This window comes from Phocoena phocoena, chromosome 4, assembly GCF_963924675.1.
Source record: "Phocoena phocoena chromosome 4, mPhoPho1.1, whole genome shotgun sequence".
NCBI lineage: Eukaryota > Metazoa > Chordata > Mammalia > Artiodactyla > Phocoenidae > Phocoena > Phocoena phocoena.
In genome coordinates, this window is record NC_089222.1 from 71,910,606 (window position 1) to 71,927,801 (window position 17,196).

The 17,196-nt window shown below is 35.5% G+C and overlaps 1 protein-coding gene across 4 annotated transcripts in view; it reads right to left on the reverse strand.

Annotated features, from left to right (window-relative positions):
• The window catches only part of ATP13A3 (ATPase 13A3), a 54,063-nt gene that overhangs the window by 16,731 nt on the left and 20,136 nt on the right, over positions 1-17,196 (reverse strand). For 3 of the 4 annotated variants that reach the window (XM_065876916.1, XM_065876917.1, XM_065876915.1), the window contains 14 exons: positions 16,198-16,314; positions 15,568-15,585; positions 15,269-15,422; positions 15,052-15,172; positions 11,339-11,463; positions 9,486-9,661; positions 8,843-8,965; positions 8,685-8,764; positions 7,895-7,937; positions 7,697-7,806; positions 7,292-7,388; positions 6,330-6,402; positions 4,502-4,679; positions 3,642-3,838 (listed from right to left, as the gene is read on the reverse strand). In XM_065876916.1, the coding sequence (XP_065732988.1) occupies positions 3,642-3,838; positions 4,502-4,679; positions 6,330-6,402; positions 7,292-7,388; positions 7,697-7,806; positions 7,895-7,937; positions 8,685-8,764; positions 8,843-8,965; positions 9,486-9,661; positions 11,339-11,463; positions 15,052-15,172; positions 15,269-15,422; positions 15,568-15,585; positions 16,198-16,314 (1,612 nt within the window). Of the gene's footprint in view, positions 1-3,641; positions 3,839-4,493; positions 4,680-6,329; positions 6,403-7,291; positions 7,389-7,696; positions 7,807-7,894; positions 7,938-8,684; positions 8,765-8,842; positions 8,966-9,485; positions 9,662-11,338; positions 11,464-15,051; positions 15,173-15,268; positions 15,423-15,567; positions 15,586-16,197; positions 16,315-17,196 lie in introns of all 4 variants that reach the window. The other variant, XR_010655844.1, reaches the window with a different exon arrangement.

Below are 17,196 nucleotides of genomic sequence, written 5' to 3' on the forward strand. Positions count from 1 at the left end.
CATTTTTATAACGATAAGCAAAAACAGACTTGCAATCTAGTCCTGACGTGTTACCAGAAAAAAAATTTTTTTTTTACTCAAGCTCAAAAACTTCTTACATCTACCTCAACAGTATTTCTCAACTCTTCATCTGTCCTTCTCCTATAACCACCCGCTTTGATCACACCTCTAAAAATCTGCCAAGATTTCCATTTGAAGGAAAAAATAAATAATTGAATCTTTCCTTTGTTTAGCCAGGGGAGAAAAAGAGGCACTATTCAAAGGAATCTGACAGGGGAGGTGGATGGCTAGCAGATTTAGATAACCACCAAAATGAAAAAAATCAATAAGGATTTCAACCAAGAATGGAAAAGTCAGGGATTCATTTTGGAGAGGTATGAGTTTCTAGTAGACTGTGCTCTCAACTCCGGGATTCTCCTGGCATGGTCAGTGATTCCTTAGTGATCGTACTGAAGCGCAAGGAATGCTCTTCACCAGAAGACAGCTATCAAAACAAATTCTGTGTTGGTGGCGACTGGCAGCTGAGGGAGAATGTTCCACAAGTTAAAGAATTAGCTTCTATTTCAGATGCTGCCACAAAGCTATGTGAACGTCGAGTCATTCAGAGTCAAATTATTTTAACTATAAAATGGGGATATGGTGATGATCCTGGAGGAAACAGATTTAAGTTATTATTACATACATCCCAGCTATGGCATCACAGAACTGTTCTTCTAATGATACCAGTTCCTTTTGATGGAATACGGCATCAAAATAAGGCACCATAAAGGATTTCCTTCATATTCCCCTTAGTTAAGTGACTCAAAAATAAAAACCTACATGGAGTAAATAAATCCGCAATACTTGTCCATGGCTCTGATATATATATACCTCTCTTGTTCCTTCTTCAAAAATACTAACCAGGACTGCCTGATCTATAACACAGATTTCAAGTCTTTCGTACTTCTATTCCCTCCTTCCTTACTCAGTTACTTGTCTTTCAAAGGCCACCTTATTCTGCAGGGCCTCTAGGTATCTGCTCCAACCAATTCAGGCATGGCAGATGAACAGGCAAAAGATACATAGGCCTGGGCTTCCCTGGTGGCGCAGTGGTTGGGAGTCCGCCTGACGATGCAGGGGACACAGGTTCGTGCCCCGGTCTGGGAAGATCCCACATGCCGCAGAGCGGCTGGGCCTGTGAGCCATGGCCACTGAGCCTGCGCGTCCGGAGCCTGTGCTCCGCAACAGGAGAGGCCACAGCAGTGAGAGGCCCGCGTACAGCAAAAAAAAAAAAAAAAAAAAGATACATAGGCCTGAACAGGAAGGATACTGGCATGTCAGTAATAATGCCTTCATAAACTGAGAAAGAACCTGGATTTCACAAGCAGTAAATTATAGGGATCAAGTAAAAAAAAACTGTAGCAAAAATTGAAGCCAGATCTCAAGAAATCACATCTAGTTAAGAGAGAGGGTTAGAACTAAGTCCGTAAGATCGTGGCCCCTGAAATGATAGCATAGTCAAACAAGAAAATATAACTGGGCTAAGCTAAAGTTAAAAATGGGTAACCACAGGCTGAAATAAGGTTTTACTTAGATTAAACTGAACCACTAGAAGACAGCAAAAAACTCTATAATGCCTTAAATGCCTAAGATTGAGGTTAATTCTTAAAAATAATCACCTCAAGATAGACTGAATACATTACACTGTTTAGATATTGAGAAGAGCAACTAGCAGGTCCCAGTGAAGACCTGTTAACTGTCTATTGTGCAGGACAAAAGGAAAGGCTAATTAATGTCAGCTCTAGGAAAGCCTTAACCTTTTCCCCACTCTTTTCCATCTATATTTATACTTTACATTGTATATCACTTTATACAGTAGTACTTTATTTCTGTCATTTCTTACTTTCTTCTCTACTTTTCCTTCTTTACTACATTCCAAGATCAGGGGACTTCAATGACAGAAAGACAGACAGACAGACAGGATGTGAAAATCACAAAGTATGTATACGCTAACTTTCCTGTTCCTATTGTATTTTCTGGGAGGCATGTTTTAATGACAGCATGCACTTCTGTATGCACTGACAGACACGCACAAGCTGCTTATAGTAAAGACAAAGGTTTTGTGGCTATATTTCTACTAAAATATAAGTTTTAACACGTTTAAAAAAAAAAAAGTCCAGCCATCAACAATTGAGTTTATTTAAATCAATTTGAAATTAAATAGGAAATCAAAATATTTGAGCCTTTAATTTTTTTGGAAGTTTCCCAAAATAATACAAAAGATGTGTTTAAAAAATAGGCAACTAAAAAAAATTTTTTTTAAAATAGGCAACTAATATTCTCTTTCTTAATTGGAGAAGTATGGATAGGGTGGATTTACTTAGACCTCTAAATTAACTTTCCTGGTGCAGCTTGTCTTACTTATTATCAACCAGTCTGAACACCAGTTTTCTTCATGTAAAGAAAGTTTTGTTCTTTGATAGATGTTTTAGCTACCCCTGGGCATGCTCAGTATTTCCTTAAAATTTAAAAATATTGAACTAAAAATAATAATTAAGGTTGATATACATGTTTTAAGTTCACCTTATAATAAGGTAACTTAAGTTATGAAGTTCTCTTAAAAGTACAGTGATAAACCTTCTATGCAAGGCTTTTTGTCCCCCCTGGTTTTAATATGACTCTCAGTCATACAGCCTCCATTTATTGGATAAGAAATATCAGTTCTTTTTAAAAAAGAGAAAAATCAGATTTCAATTATTATCAGCACTTATATTTTTAAACAGTCTTACCTGTCCAAAATATAAAGTAATAAAACCTTCCCTACAAACAAGAGGGTAGAAGTAAAGACTAAATAAGAAAACATATGTGAATATGCTTTGTTAACTCTAACATGAGAGAGAGATGTGAGTAGTTATCACCCCTGTAACACACCAAAACCTGTGGCCTGACATTCTGCCAACTAGAACACTGGCATTTCTTTACAGCAAAAGAATAACTACTACTCATCCCAAGATACTGCAAAAGTCTACAGTTTTATGTGAAAAAAAATTTAAGTTATTCCATATATTAATTAGTACAGTCTCAATTTTTAAAACTAGCAATTTACATATAGTGAATAATTTTTTCCCCCCAAAACCCTAATTGTAATCAATCAAAATATGCTATCTCCTATTGCCACAGGCAGACAAGCTTACATAGGCACAAGCCTCCATTCTACTGGCCCCTTAAATGTGGTGGATGCAAAGGTGACAGAAATGAAGAATTCCAGGTGAATACTGGATGGAACAGTGTCAAAAATGAGAAAAGACAGCTGGTGCTATGCAGACCACCCAGAAGGAAAGTATAATACCCACTGTTCCAACTGAGGAACCTCTGTTCCTGCTTCTAATTCTAACTCTCCTTGCAATGGGCTGTAAAAATAAAAGTTGGAGCCAGAAGTAATAGGATGTGAAAACCAGGAATGTTTAGAACTGCTGGCTTTAATTTTAAACTTAGGGTGGCAGTTACCATGAGAATAAAACAAGACAGTAAACATCTAAATCACTAGGTTCATTCTATTTGTGAAGATCTATTTTACTTTGAAAGGACAGTTTTAACTCTACTCTTGCATTACTTTTAAAGAAGGGAAGCAGGATGGGAATCACAATAAATGCCAAACTTACAATTCTTGTAGCAAGGTTGCCTGAAGGGTTTTCCTTTTGAAAAGGCAATTGCCACTATGAGGTACTGAAAACTGGAGATAAAAAACACTGTGGTATTTTCATAATTTTCTATATTATGTCTATCAGGATTGGTTTCATTGTACAAATGTGAAGAATTCCCATATAGGCTTCCTGTTGTATTAAAAGCTTCCTGTGTACTAAAACACACACAAAAGATTTTATATTAGTAAACACAATATGTATGTTTCCCAAAGGAAACCAGTTTTTCTCTCTAGTCACATTCCAATCAATTAAAAAATTACAAGAAAGTAAGAAACTTCATTAATTAATAAGCCTCTCTTACTTAACCCTTTCCCCATTCTTTAAATTTGAGGAGTAATATTAGCATAGTAAAGGTAAACAGACCTTGTGTTTACCTATGTGTAACTGATTAAAATAATGTTATCATAATTTGTGAACTGGAAAACACTCTGCCCATAAACAAATAAAAGACCCACTTAATAGCGTTACTTAAATTTTTTTAGGTTTTAAATGTCATTTCCCAAACTGGGGATAGAGAAGTTAGGAACACAAGCATTCTGGGTTTAGAAGAGACCCTAGTGATTAATTTCAACTTTCTTATTTTACAGATAAGGAAAGCAAGGCTCAGCAGCAAATTAAGAAACTGGTCCATGTCCCCATCTTGGTAGCGATTAGGATCTGGCCTGACCACCTTCCTACAGATAAAGTCAAATACAGGCCAAATTATTTAAGTGCTAGTCAAGCTGCATGCAATTTTTACATAAATTTTAAACTTATTTTTGCATGCATATATATTACATACATTTCACACATACTTTTTAATGGATTGACCAACTTACTCTGAATGTGGATGCGATTCCTTATACCACGTCTGCTGCTTGACCCAAAAAAACCCCAAAGATTGAAATCCAATGCAGATGATAATCTGAGACAAGACGGAGAAGAGAAGGGCCCCAGATATAAGACCTGAAGGTGGTCTTTGTGCCACAAGTTCCTTCCAGGCAGGATTTAAACTCACTACATTGAGAAGAAAGAGAGGAAAGGTTTATATCTAAATTCATCTGTCAGATTCATTTAGGAACATTTAGGGAAAAAAAAACCCTGTTTTTCTCTAACAAATATTTAGCATGAAAAATGTCCAAAAAACAAGCCAGATGCTATACATATCTAAATAATCTGTAAAAGTAAACAATTTAGGCTTTTTCAAAAATGGCTCAGGAGTACTTTTTACATTAGTCTATTGAAATTCAAAGGAAACACTAGTACAAGTAAAAAGAATAGTAAATATTAGCATATATCATCACCACCCTTGTATGTTTATTTCTGAATCTTTAATTGCAAAGCTACAGTTAAAATAATACATATTTCCTCCTCTTAGGAAGATATTAACAAAGGTTTGAAGCTATATAAACATAACAGTAACATAAAAAAAAAAAGGCTCTGATCGCTTATTAAGGTGTTCCACCAAGTTTCTCCACTGTAGCGTTTCTATTTTTCTCTTTGTAATTAAGAAGTAATTTGTAGAAAGATACTAGACTGTGTAAAAATCCTGTTCCTTATCAACTTTCATTCACTAGTTGTAGCATCCACTAAAGACTGTCAAACTCAGTGGTTCTCAACCAAAGTGATTTTGGCCCCCAGAGAACATGTGGCAATGTCTGGAGATATTTCTGGGTGTCACATATCGGGGAGTGTTACTGGCATCCAGTCGGTAGAGGCCAGAGATACTGGTAAGCATCCTATGACACACACAATAGTCCCCCACAGTGAAGACGCAGCCGGCCTAAGATGTCAGTAAGACAAGGGTCTTTCCATAGTATAAGCCAATCATTCCTTCTGTATTATTAGTTAGCATTTTACTGTAAGGAAGAGCTTTCCCTTCTCTCCCAATCACTTATTTATTTCCACTATGGACTAATGAATTTTCATTTGATTAAATAGATCATATCTCATTACCATTATTTTTTATTTTGATGTTAACATCACCAATACTGAAACAAATCAACATCTTGTCTCCTTATATGATGTACTCAGGAGGACAGAGCATCACTTCTTTGCTATTCCTGCCAAGAATGCATAGCCTGAGTCTAATGAGAATACATCAGACAAACTTGGGTAACTGGATTATCTTCTTTCATAAATGTCAACGTCAAGAAGCACCCCCCCCCCAAAAGGCTGACATACTATTCTGGATTAAAGATGACAAAAGAGATATGATAACTAAATGAAATTTATGAGCCTAGACTAGATCCTGGGCTAGGGGACTAGGGGGGTGAAATAGGTATAAGGGACCTTACTGGAACACATAACAAAACCTGAATATGAGTATGGATTACGTAAAATTGTATCAGTGTTAAATTTCTTGATCATTATAACTGTGTTTAGCTGTATAAGAAAATGACTTTGTTTAGGGCAATATATACTAAAACATTCAGAGGCAAAGGGTCATGATAACATAAACATATTCTCAAATATTTCAGAAAAAAATGGAGAAAGAATAAAACAAATGGGGCAAAATATAAATAACCACTAATAAAAGAACATACTTGCAGGGAAAATGGAGAGATATGCACTGTGTTACAACCGTTCATGTAAATTCACCAAAGTTTAATAAGTCACATCAGAATTTCATATGCTTTAAAAACAATAACAAAGCAAAATACTCACTTGTAAATACCACTACCAAAATGATTGCCAGATCAATGAAGAGAAACTGGAAGTCTCCTAGGTTACTTAAGATCTAGAGAAGGGATTTTTTTTAAATAGTTAGTGTTCAGGAACTATTTTTATAGCACCACTTTTATACCATTTCCCCCTGGTTTTATTAGATTTTTCCTCCCTGGTTTTAAATGACAACTTCAAAATGACACTTGGACATGTTTAAAAATTGAACAGATTTGCCTTTAAATTAGTGAAATATAACATATTTGCAAAATTCAATTTAATATATTAGTATAAAAAGTAGCTCCAAAAAATTCATTCAATAAAAACTTTAAAAGTTTTTTGGCAAAAAGAAAACACAAACTTCTACTCACATAATTTGGACATTCTTGAAAATTAGTATCCTGAAGCTTCCTTAATATCTAACACCACCCCGCCTGATACTTTCCACAAATGGTAAAAGGGGATAGTTTCACAAAGACTCCTTGGGATCTCACCAATGTTCACTTAGAGAAAAATCTAAAGTGAGATCACTTCAACTACAAAACCCTATGGAGTACCTAGGGATATCACTTGTTTATACAAGTCCTAAAAGTCCTAAAACTACAGCTGAAACATCTTTTCTCATTCTGGCCTTTCCTTATAAATGGATAGCAAAGCTAACTGCAATTCTAAAGTATGTCACAGCTTGACATTTTGCAGAGTTCTTAAAAAGATGTCCAATCTGCACTAAAGGCAAAAAAAGAATACAATCATCTTTCATTCACAAGGCCGAATCCACAGTTAAGGAAAATGCTATTCCAGATTAATGAGATTTTCAATTTGCTACTCGAAATATAGTACACTAAAGGAATATTTACAGATGCTAGTTATTTAAGTTCCACAATTAATGGATGCATTCAAACTGAAACATATATGCTCAATATCTTAATTTAAATACCATCTCTGTTAGCAATGTCAGTACTCACAGAATACAGTAGAGTAACACTGAAGTACTGTATAATGCTGTACAAAGCCATAAATTTAAACACACAGAAGGAAGTCATTAAAGCAGCACGGCCTTCCCTGTGAAAACAAATGTCGGCATGTGAACAGAAGTATTCTCAATGCCTCCTCCAAACCACAATTATATCTTGAAGATGAACATCAACATTCAACCGTTACAACAAAGCACTCTTCTACCTAAAGAACTTAGCCAAAGCAGAACTGGAAGAAATGAGGAGTAGCAATCGATCTGTTGCTAAAGAGTTATAGATCAAATACACTAACATACCATTAAAACAAATTCAAATTACTTTCTATGACTTTTTTTTTTCCTATATTCTTAGAGCAAGCTACAAAAAGATAATGGGAAGTTTTTCAATGTATACTACCTGATAAGGTTAGGCACACAGGAAATACTAGGAGTTTTGGAGGTAAAGGGAGATGCCACCGAAGCCTCGAGCTCTGATAAGGAAATGCCTCCATGTGCCCTCTTCAGAGCCTAATGGTTTGAAGAATAAAATTACTTGCGTTTTGTGCGTGTGATTTAGGCCACAGAAAGAACTACAAATCACAAAATCTATACTTACACCACAATCATTTGCCCCATCACCGCACATCCCAACAAAGTAACTAAGAAACAAAAATTATGTTAAGATTTTGATTAATTTCTAAAAACATACAACTTTTAACTTAAGATTTCCTCCAACACAGTATTTTGAAGAGTGACAGATCCCGATTCCCCCAGTGGGACTAATGAATTTTTTCATTACAATGACCACAGGCATGCTGCTTTGCGAACAGCACCAGCCTGCAAGTCAAATGACCTGGGTCACTGCTCCAGTACTGTCACAAGATGGGCAACCATTAGTTTATCATTTTGGCATCTCAGTTTCCTAATGTTTAGAGCAAAGATTGGGCCTGCCTAGTCTTTAGTACACTTACTTTTAAGGCTGTCAGTAAAGATTTCTCCCTTAAAAACTTGAAACATAATTAGTTACTAAAAGTATAACATCACTTCTACCATTCAAGAGTGAATGATATCCTCATGGATATCACCTGGAAAAGGAACGGTGGATATTGTACTTTACCCTAAATAAATAAGCAGATGAGCCTCTTTTAAAGAGGCACTTACCTACCTTACAGGTGACAAGTTTATATACATGAAATATTAGTTACTTTTCTGGTTTTGAAAACAAAACTACAATTCATAAAAAATTAAAAAAACAGGGAATTCCCTGGCGATCCAGTGGTTAGGACACTGTGCTTCCACTGCAGGGGGCACGGGTTCGATCCCTGGTCAGGGAACTGAGATCCTGCATGCCTTGCAGCAGAGCCCCCCAAAAAACCAAAACAAAAACAAAATCCACCAATACTTACTCTACGTTTTGCAATGCTTCTACTAACTGTGTCTTCTGATCGGGTGCCATACGAGCAAACACAGTGCCATGTAGCATCAACTGGAAAAAATATAAATTTCTTTAAAATACTGTTCACAGTGTATTTGTATGAACACATACATAACCCAAATCACTAACCTTAGGAACAAGGTCTTGAAAATGTTCCAGTATCACCGAAAATGATTTTCCATTCATTGCAAAGTGATAATGAGTCACCTGAAGATCCTCTAAGTTATCATGGACCAATTTAATTGGAATAGCCTGTGTATAAGACATTCAGAACAATATTTAGCCAAACCAAGTAACACAATCCTACTTTAAATATATTTGATCCAAAACTAAATTCTTTCATTTGATGTTTTACACAAGACAACTGAATGTTTAACATTTATTGAAAGTAAAAGAAAATTCAGTTTTAAGGTAATCTGTCTATATTGTTTATTTAAAAAATAAAACTTAAGGAAGGCTAAATATCAGCTTCGGTTTGAAATGATCCATGAGCTAAACATTATGGATCACTTGCATCATTTACCACTACTTTTAAAATAGGATAAGTATTTGGGATTCTTATACTTTAAAACTGTGCTTCTCAACTTTGGCTAAATTTCAAAATCTAAACACTGAGAGACCTACATCTGCCCCAGTCCTAATGAATCAGAGTCTCTGAGGAGATGGCCCGGCTTCTGTTCTTTTTGAGTTTTTGTTGTGTTTTTAATGCACAGTTTTTCAGAATAAATTAAAACAAGCAAGTTTTGTAAAAGAAAATTCTACTTGATATTACCTCTGAGTCAACTGCTGATGAATCACTACTCTGTGTTAGGGTGTCTGCATAATGCCAATTTATCTTGGCAACTTTCCCATCCTTTGGAGGTAATGCTTCAGCAATAATAACTTTATCCTGAGGTAGTATCATTCCACAGTCTCTGGCCACAGAGACAGCAGTCAACATGTTGTCACCTAATTTTCAAAATATTGAAAATACATTAACATTACAACAGAAACATGAATGCATTAAACAACAAGTACTTACTGAGAATCTACTACAGTCCCCATTACTGGGTGGGCAAAATGAAGTTAATGTATGGTCCTTACTCTTGGAGTTTAAAAATAATAAAATCAGGATATATATATATCAAAAGAAGCCTCAAATAATTCAAAAGCACATAGATACTAAATATTCAGAACATTCTCACCCACCATTTTTAAAGACAAATACAGTCTCAATCTTTCTGAGTCATGGACTAGTGGTACCCATTCAACGCCTGGCACAGTGCTCAATAAATATTGTTGAAATAACCTGGGAGTGACTGGTAATCTGTTCGAGAATATGAGAGTAGCATCACAGAAAAAACTGAGTTACAAAAGTAAGATTACACAAAACAAAAAGATAAACAAAGTAACAAGAACACAATCTTTACAAGATATAAAGAGAAGCAAGACAGACAACTTCTCAGTCACGAAAGGAAAGAACTAAAGACACCGTAAAGACAAGATCAAGAGAGGAAAATGCAGATGTACAGGAGAAGCAGGCAAACGTCTGGGAAGCCCACTGCTACCAGAATGGAAGGGCACGATTGTCTCTTCCTTCAATTCCCACACACTATTTCCAAGCGTGTCTTCCTATAACCTGTCAGATCCTTGAGACACAATGCCATATTCTGTCCGGGGCAGGAAAACAAGGGCCAGTGATACAGACAAAGTGCTCTGAAGCAGGATCATGAGAACCAAGAACTGCTGGGATGCTCATAAACTTGGTTACTTGAGCTATCTGCTAATAAGTATGGTATTAGATGGATCTCAGAGCCTAAAACATAAAAATGTACACGAGCTTTTTCCATATGTCTTACTGTACACATAAATGCCATAAAGTGAATATCTTAAATCTGATTATTTGCTAAGAAAAAAACACTTTAAGAGCTGCCACAATTTCATACGACTAAGAAAGGAATTATCTAATATCATCCACAGTATGATAAACTGTTGATTATAACAGTATGATAAACACCAGGAGAATCATTTAGATGTAGCAGTCAAGAAAGAAACCAAAAAATGGCTCTTTTCACGGTTACACACAAACAATGATAAATGTACTATCTTATATATAAAAATATAACAAATATCTATTAATCATTTTCCATGTATGTGGCACAGTTCTAAAAATTATAGACAGTCTCAAAATAAGTAAATCACATTCTTAACCCTCAAGAATCTTATATTCTAATAGAGAAAACAAATCTACAAATAACTAACACAAGGCAGAGTAAAACAATTGCTATAAGAAATATATGATTAAAGAGAGATAACAAAAAAGAGCTGTTAAATATTTACAGTGTGCCTTTCACTACTGTATTATACTTATTATATACAGATTTGCTAGACCTCCAAAGTGTATTGTAAGGTTGTCCTCTATCTTGGAAAAGTATTCAGAGCTGAAATAGGGCAATGTAAGATGGAGCAACTATATAATAAATTTAATTACCTGAGTTATAGGATAACAGTGTGGTATTAGATGGAGCTATACATCAACAGTAATAAGTATGCTTTTACAACTAACTGATCATTCCTCAATATTAGATAACCTGAACTCTAAGAGTCACACTCGATTTTTTTCTGTGTCCTTTTATAAAGTCTAACCTGTGACCATGACAGTGCGAATGTTGGCTTTATGCAAATCTTCAAGTACTGCAGGGGTTTCTCGCTTTAATTTGTTCTGCATTATAATTAATCCCATAAAATCCATGTTGTTCTCAATGGCATCTCTGCAGAAAAAGAAATTTTAACATAATGATTTAGTCAAGAGAACAAGTATTTGTTCATTTTATGTTGATAAGGCGATTTAAAATAGCCAAAAATTATAAATTAAAACATTTTCTATGCTGAATAAACCATAAATGTATAAGTTTATGAGTTCGATCTCAATGAACTTAAATCTGAAAAAAACAATTCCCAAGAAATACATTTTGAAATTAAATTTTACCCTTGAAACATGGGCATATAAAGATCCTTAGGAAATGTATATCTTTGTCTAAGACACTAAATACTTCTAGTACTAAGGAATATTCATCTTGTATCCTACCTACAAAATGAATGACCATAAAATATATCTATTTTTTACCGTTCCCCATCGAATATACTCTAATTTAAATGTTAAGAGAAAAGGAAAAACTGTACACAGGCACATTCAATAGTTATACTGGATTCATTATCAAGTCTTTGAGGAATTTTATAAAACTCTTGATCAAATTCTTGATGCTGGAAGCGTGATACAAAAACTATTAGCAGTCCAACAATGAGATCTACTCAGGATCCAGAGATGGGTCTTTTAGAATATTAATATTCAATAGTTATCAAGATGCTATTTCTTCAAATAGTCGATCATCTACTGTGCACCAAGTAGTACACTCTTCCCTGGGAAGTCAAAGATGAAAGGCATGATCTCTACTCTCAAGACCCTTTTGTGGGGAAACAGACATGCAAGCAAAGGGATTATGCAAAAATAATATGTGCTTCAGCACTACAATGGAGATGAAGTCTGTTCAGTGACAGCTGCATTCTTAAAAATTCTAAAGCTATCAAAATTATATCACAGAAATATTCTTTTCAATAGTGAAAATGGGGTTTGAAGATAGGGGCCAAAATTTCAGACTTACAATAACCAAGTGGTTTTCCTACACAAAATTCAAAATAAGGGTGCTTAAGTAAACAGCGACAAAATCTAAACATCTTTGAAATTATATAATTATACAATGAGTGGTAAAGATATTAAAGAATAGTTAGAAAACTTAATATGAATTATCCTGCTGGTGGTAACAGGAGAAATAAGCCTTGAAGCCTGAAAATGCATTTCAAAGCACAAAGCTGTACCGATGTGAAACTACTGGGTCAAAGATCTGTAACCACTTTCCTGTGAGGTTCTAGTTTCTGGCTGCAGCTGGTTTCCTAACTCTCCTAGGAATGATACAGGTCATGGAAATCTTGCCCTCTAGTTAATGAACAGTACAATATTCAATTCAAGATATACAGGTTCAAGCTGTAAGAGAAATGCCAAAACCTGTTCCTACAGGTAGAATGACACAGAGAAGATCTTGGTTGAAAGATGAGGAAGGGGAGTAGAGAGAGAGAAGGGTTGAGAGGGAGGGTAGGGTATTCTGCACAGACGGAACAGCCTGTCCAAGGCACAGAAGGATGCCTGAAAGACAGGCTCAAGAACCATAGGCAACTCAGTTCTCAGTCTTTAAGGTGGGGGAGGAGAGGTGGTAAAAGGCAAAGCCGTAGAGAAAGACAACCCTTAATGTTCCCTTCGTAGGAATTAGGGTATAATATTTTACACGTGTGGCTCCCAATCACACGTATGCATGCATCAGATCATTTGGTTGCCGCTGTCTTTTTTTTTTTTTTTAAACGTCCCTGCTTAGACCAAATTCCCCCAGTATTCTGTTTTAATAGGTAGAATTCCTAAAGTTGTTTTTACTTATAGTTATTATTTGGCTATCCACTCCACTCCTTTAGTTCTCGTCCAGAAAAACAGGATTGTACTATAAACACTGTCCTACCCTTTTCACATAATGCGCTTAGAATAATTAACAGAAGTATTAATACTTCAGGATTTAACCACTATCATATGTTATTTATACTATTTAAATTTGAACCTTATGCTCACATAGAAATATTTCTTTAGGCTGGATTCCTAGAACTGCACTTGCTGGGTCAAACTGTATAAGCAAGTTGAGATTTTGACAGGTACTATGCATGTTCTTTACAAATTTACAATAGTGCGGTGGCAGTATGCTGTTAAAAATTTTCTCAAGCCTTCTCTAACACTTGATATCATCAATCTTTTCAATTCTGTAAACCTTAAGAAAGAAGTCATGTCTTGCTGTGGTTTAATTCTGTAGTTCCCCAAGACTGAAGTGTCGTATCACTTTCATGTGTTCAGTGGCCATTTGCATGTCTTTTTCTGATAATTATCTGTTTGAATCATTTACTTTTTTTTTTTTAACTAAGTATGTATTCTGTTGTTTATTTCCTGATTCATATTCTTGCTTGTGAACTCTGCCAGTAGATGATGGGGAGCTATTTATAAGAATTCCAGGTAGAAGACTAGTATTAGATTTGAATGTTAAAGAGCTCTCTGTAGATATAGTGTGGTACACAGATTAGATATAGGAAAGACTGGTCTAAAGAGCCGAGTCCCTGAATTAGAGACAATGGCAGCAGGGCAGGGATGTGAGAAGAAAAGTCTGTTTGATAGGCAGAATTAGCAGGATAGCCAATAAATATTTCTTTCTGCTTACAAAATGCTAGGTACCCCGTGAAATATTCCTAAACAAAAGTGTTATCCTCAAAAGGTCGGTCTGTTATCAGTTATAGTAAAAGTGACAATCCTTGAATGTGAAACCCATAGCTATAACTGGAAGTAAACGTGACGCTGGTAATGGCCATCTGACCTTTGCGGGTGAGGGTGGGAGGGTGTGGTTATTGTGACTGATGGTACTTGGTTTCAGCTACTGGGCAAAAGCAAGTACAGGTGACCCCTGAACAACACAAGTTTGAACTGTGTGGGTCCACTTACACACAGATTTTTTTTCAATAAATACTACAGTACTACAAAATTCACAGTTGAATCCGTGAGGCAGGTCCTGGAGCCAATCCCCTACAAATACCAAGGAATAACTGTAGATCACTGGGGAAAAATAAACTTCTGTAGAATTATGTTTACCAAAAGCATAATTATGTTCCTAAAACATGCCTGACACATAGCAGGCACTCAATAAATATCTAACAAATAAACTAAAAGTAGTTCCAGAGGGACTTCCCTGGTAGCGCAGTGGTTAAGAACCCGCCTGCCAATGCAGGGGACACAGGTTCAAGCCCTGGTCTGGGAAGATCCCACACGCCGCAGAGTAGCAAAGCCCGTTCTCACAACTACTGAGCCTGCGCTCTAGAGCCCGCAAGCCACAACTACTGAGCCCGTGTGCCTAGAGCCTGTGCTCCCCAACAAGAGAAGCCACCATGATGAGAAGCCTGCGCACCACAACGAAGAGCAGCCCCCGTTCACCATGACTAGAGAAAGCCCGCGCGCAGCAACAAAGACCCAACACGGCCAATAAATAAATAAATAAATATTTTAAAGGTAAGGTAGCTTTAAAAAAATAAAAGTAGTTCCAGAGAGTTGTACTTTTATCTCAACTGCCTAAAACAAACATTGAACTGTTACATATTTGCATATATCCAATAAATATTTAATAAATAAATAGTAATTGAATATAAATTATTGTACAAGACTTTTATAAACATAAATGATGCTTTATTGGAAAAACTGTAGAAAAACCATTCACCAACCTTACCTGCTGATATTCTGCACTTTATGCCACGTCAGTTTTGACTCCAATTTTCTGTGTGCAAGAGCAATCACACGGAAGCCCTGTTTGGTGTAATTTTCTAAAACTTTTTCAAAGTCAACAGGAACTTTGAAGAAGGAGAAAATAAAGGTCATTATTAGAATTGTGACTACAAGCTTACACAAATAACAGAATCTCACTCAAAGTCTAGCTGCTTCCTTACCTGTTTCAGGTTTACAAAGACCGGCAATGACCTCCGGCGCCCCTTTCACGTAGGCGTCCATCTTCCTGTCCCCTAGCACCCTCGCAACCACACTCATACGTTGCAAAGCAGAAGAAAATGGGAACTGGCGAACAATTCCTATCTCATAAATAGCCTATGTAATTTCAAAAGATGCACAAACCATTTGTTATTTTTTAAGAATTAAAACAGATACACAAGTATATCTACTATACCTCAATTTAAAAAAAAAATTTTTTTAAAAGATATACTTAGGTAACAAGTAAACATTCTTCACTTACTGGAAGTTCAAACAGCTCCTAAAAATAAAACAAGACGAAAAGAATAAAGTAATAGTATAAATTAAGTCCATTAACACACTCAAGCTAAAAAAATTTTAACTACACATCCACAAAACATTATTCGGAAAACAGTAAGGAATTCTGAATATTTCAAAGTCAGGTTTTAAGATTGCTTCTTTACCACCTCCCATTTCTTAAAAAAGTATATTCTTGAGTATTTTAAAACATTCTGCTATCCTAGAAATATTAAAATATTAAGTTCTAACATAAACTAATAGGAACATATTTAAAAATTACCCTAAAAATAAAGCCTTTCACATATTATTTTTATTAAGTCCCAGGAATACAGATGCAATTTAAAAGTCTTAATAACCACCATGCATCTAAATCATAAGGCACTAAGCCACTCAGTATATAGGAAAAAAGTAATAGTACTGAGAATTGAATCTCAATGTTTTACACAGAAGGCCTGCAACACACCAGGTGTAGTTTCTGATAAATGCAGTAAACATATTCATATCTCTATTAGAGTTAGAAAAAGGACATGTGACTTCATCTTCCAGCAATATTTTAAAATGAGGACAAAATGTGAGCACCAACAGTATTATCTAGCTTAAAACAATTCTGCACCATTTCTTGGTTTCCTGCAGGTGTAGATTCAGGAAGCAGCTGTTTTGGGGGACGAACCACAGTGGGCATAATTCGATTATGAAGTGCTGTTTCCTCTTCAGTTGCTTCTTCCAGAATCTGAAAGGAAAATATTCAAAGTATTGATCCATGAAATTCATAAATTCAATTCACTGGTTCCATTTTAAAATGAAACATTACGGCTATCTTCAGTTAAGTTAAAAAAAAAAAGTAAAACAATATATAAACAAAGCTAGTTAGTTAAAGTCCTAGCAACTCATGGGAGAGGGGAGACAGAGGTTAGTAAAGAAATAGAGAAAAACTTCTCTAATTTTGCTCCTACAACCAGTTGGGTTTAAAGACTACTTCTGCAAGATAAAGAAGGTCCTTGCAGTTCCAAAAATTGTCAATCATCCAGGGATTCCTTTCTGCCAACAGAAGAGGATTCAAAAATATGTGGAACTCAGATACGGTTAGCAGAACCACTGGGTCAAGAGCACTCCGAGGAACAAAGATGTGAATTTAGTTTCCCACCTTGAATATGTCTAATTAAAGTACTACTATCCTAACTCCTTGAAATTTAATTTTAAAATATTTCTGCTGAAAAATTCTATCAAAAACTTGTATTAAATACACGCACATGACAATACAACTAATTTGGCTCTATAAGTGAAGGAATCATCAACGGGAAAATGAAGGGGAAGAGAGCTGTGTCCAATTTACACAGTTCTTAGGAAACATTTTAACACCTTACATGGTATTAATCACATAAAATAATAGTAGTGCCCAGTTATGTAAAAACATTCCATAGATACTCTGTGGTAAGATCAAGCATCAAAGCATCTCAGAGTCAAAAAAGCATGCTATTATACAAACTTACTTATTTAAACCCACTTTTTAAAAGATTCACATACAGAACAAAAAATCTACTGAAAATCTATTCAGTTGGAGAACAGCTTTAGAGAATATCAGAGATGAATCAGCTGTACTTTGTTCTACTCC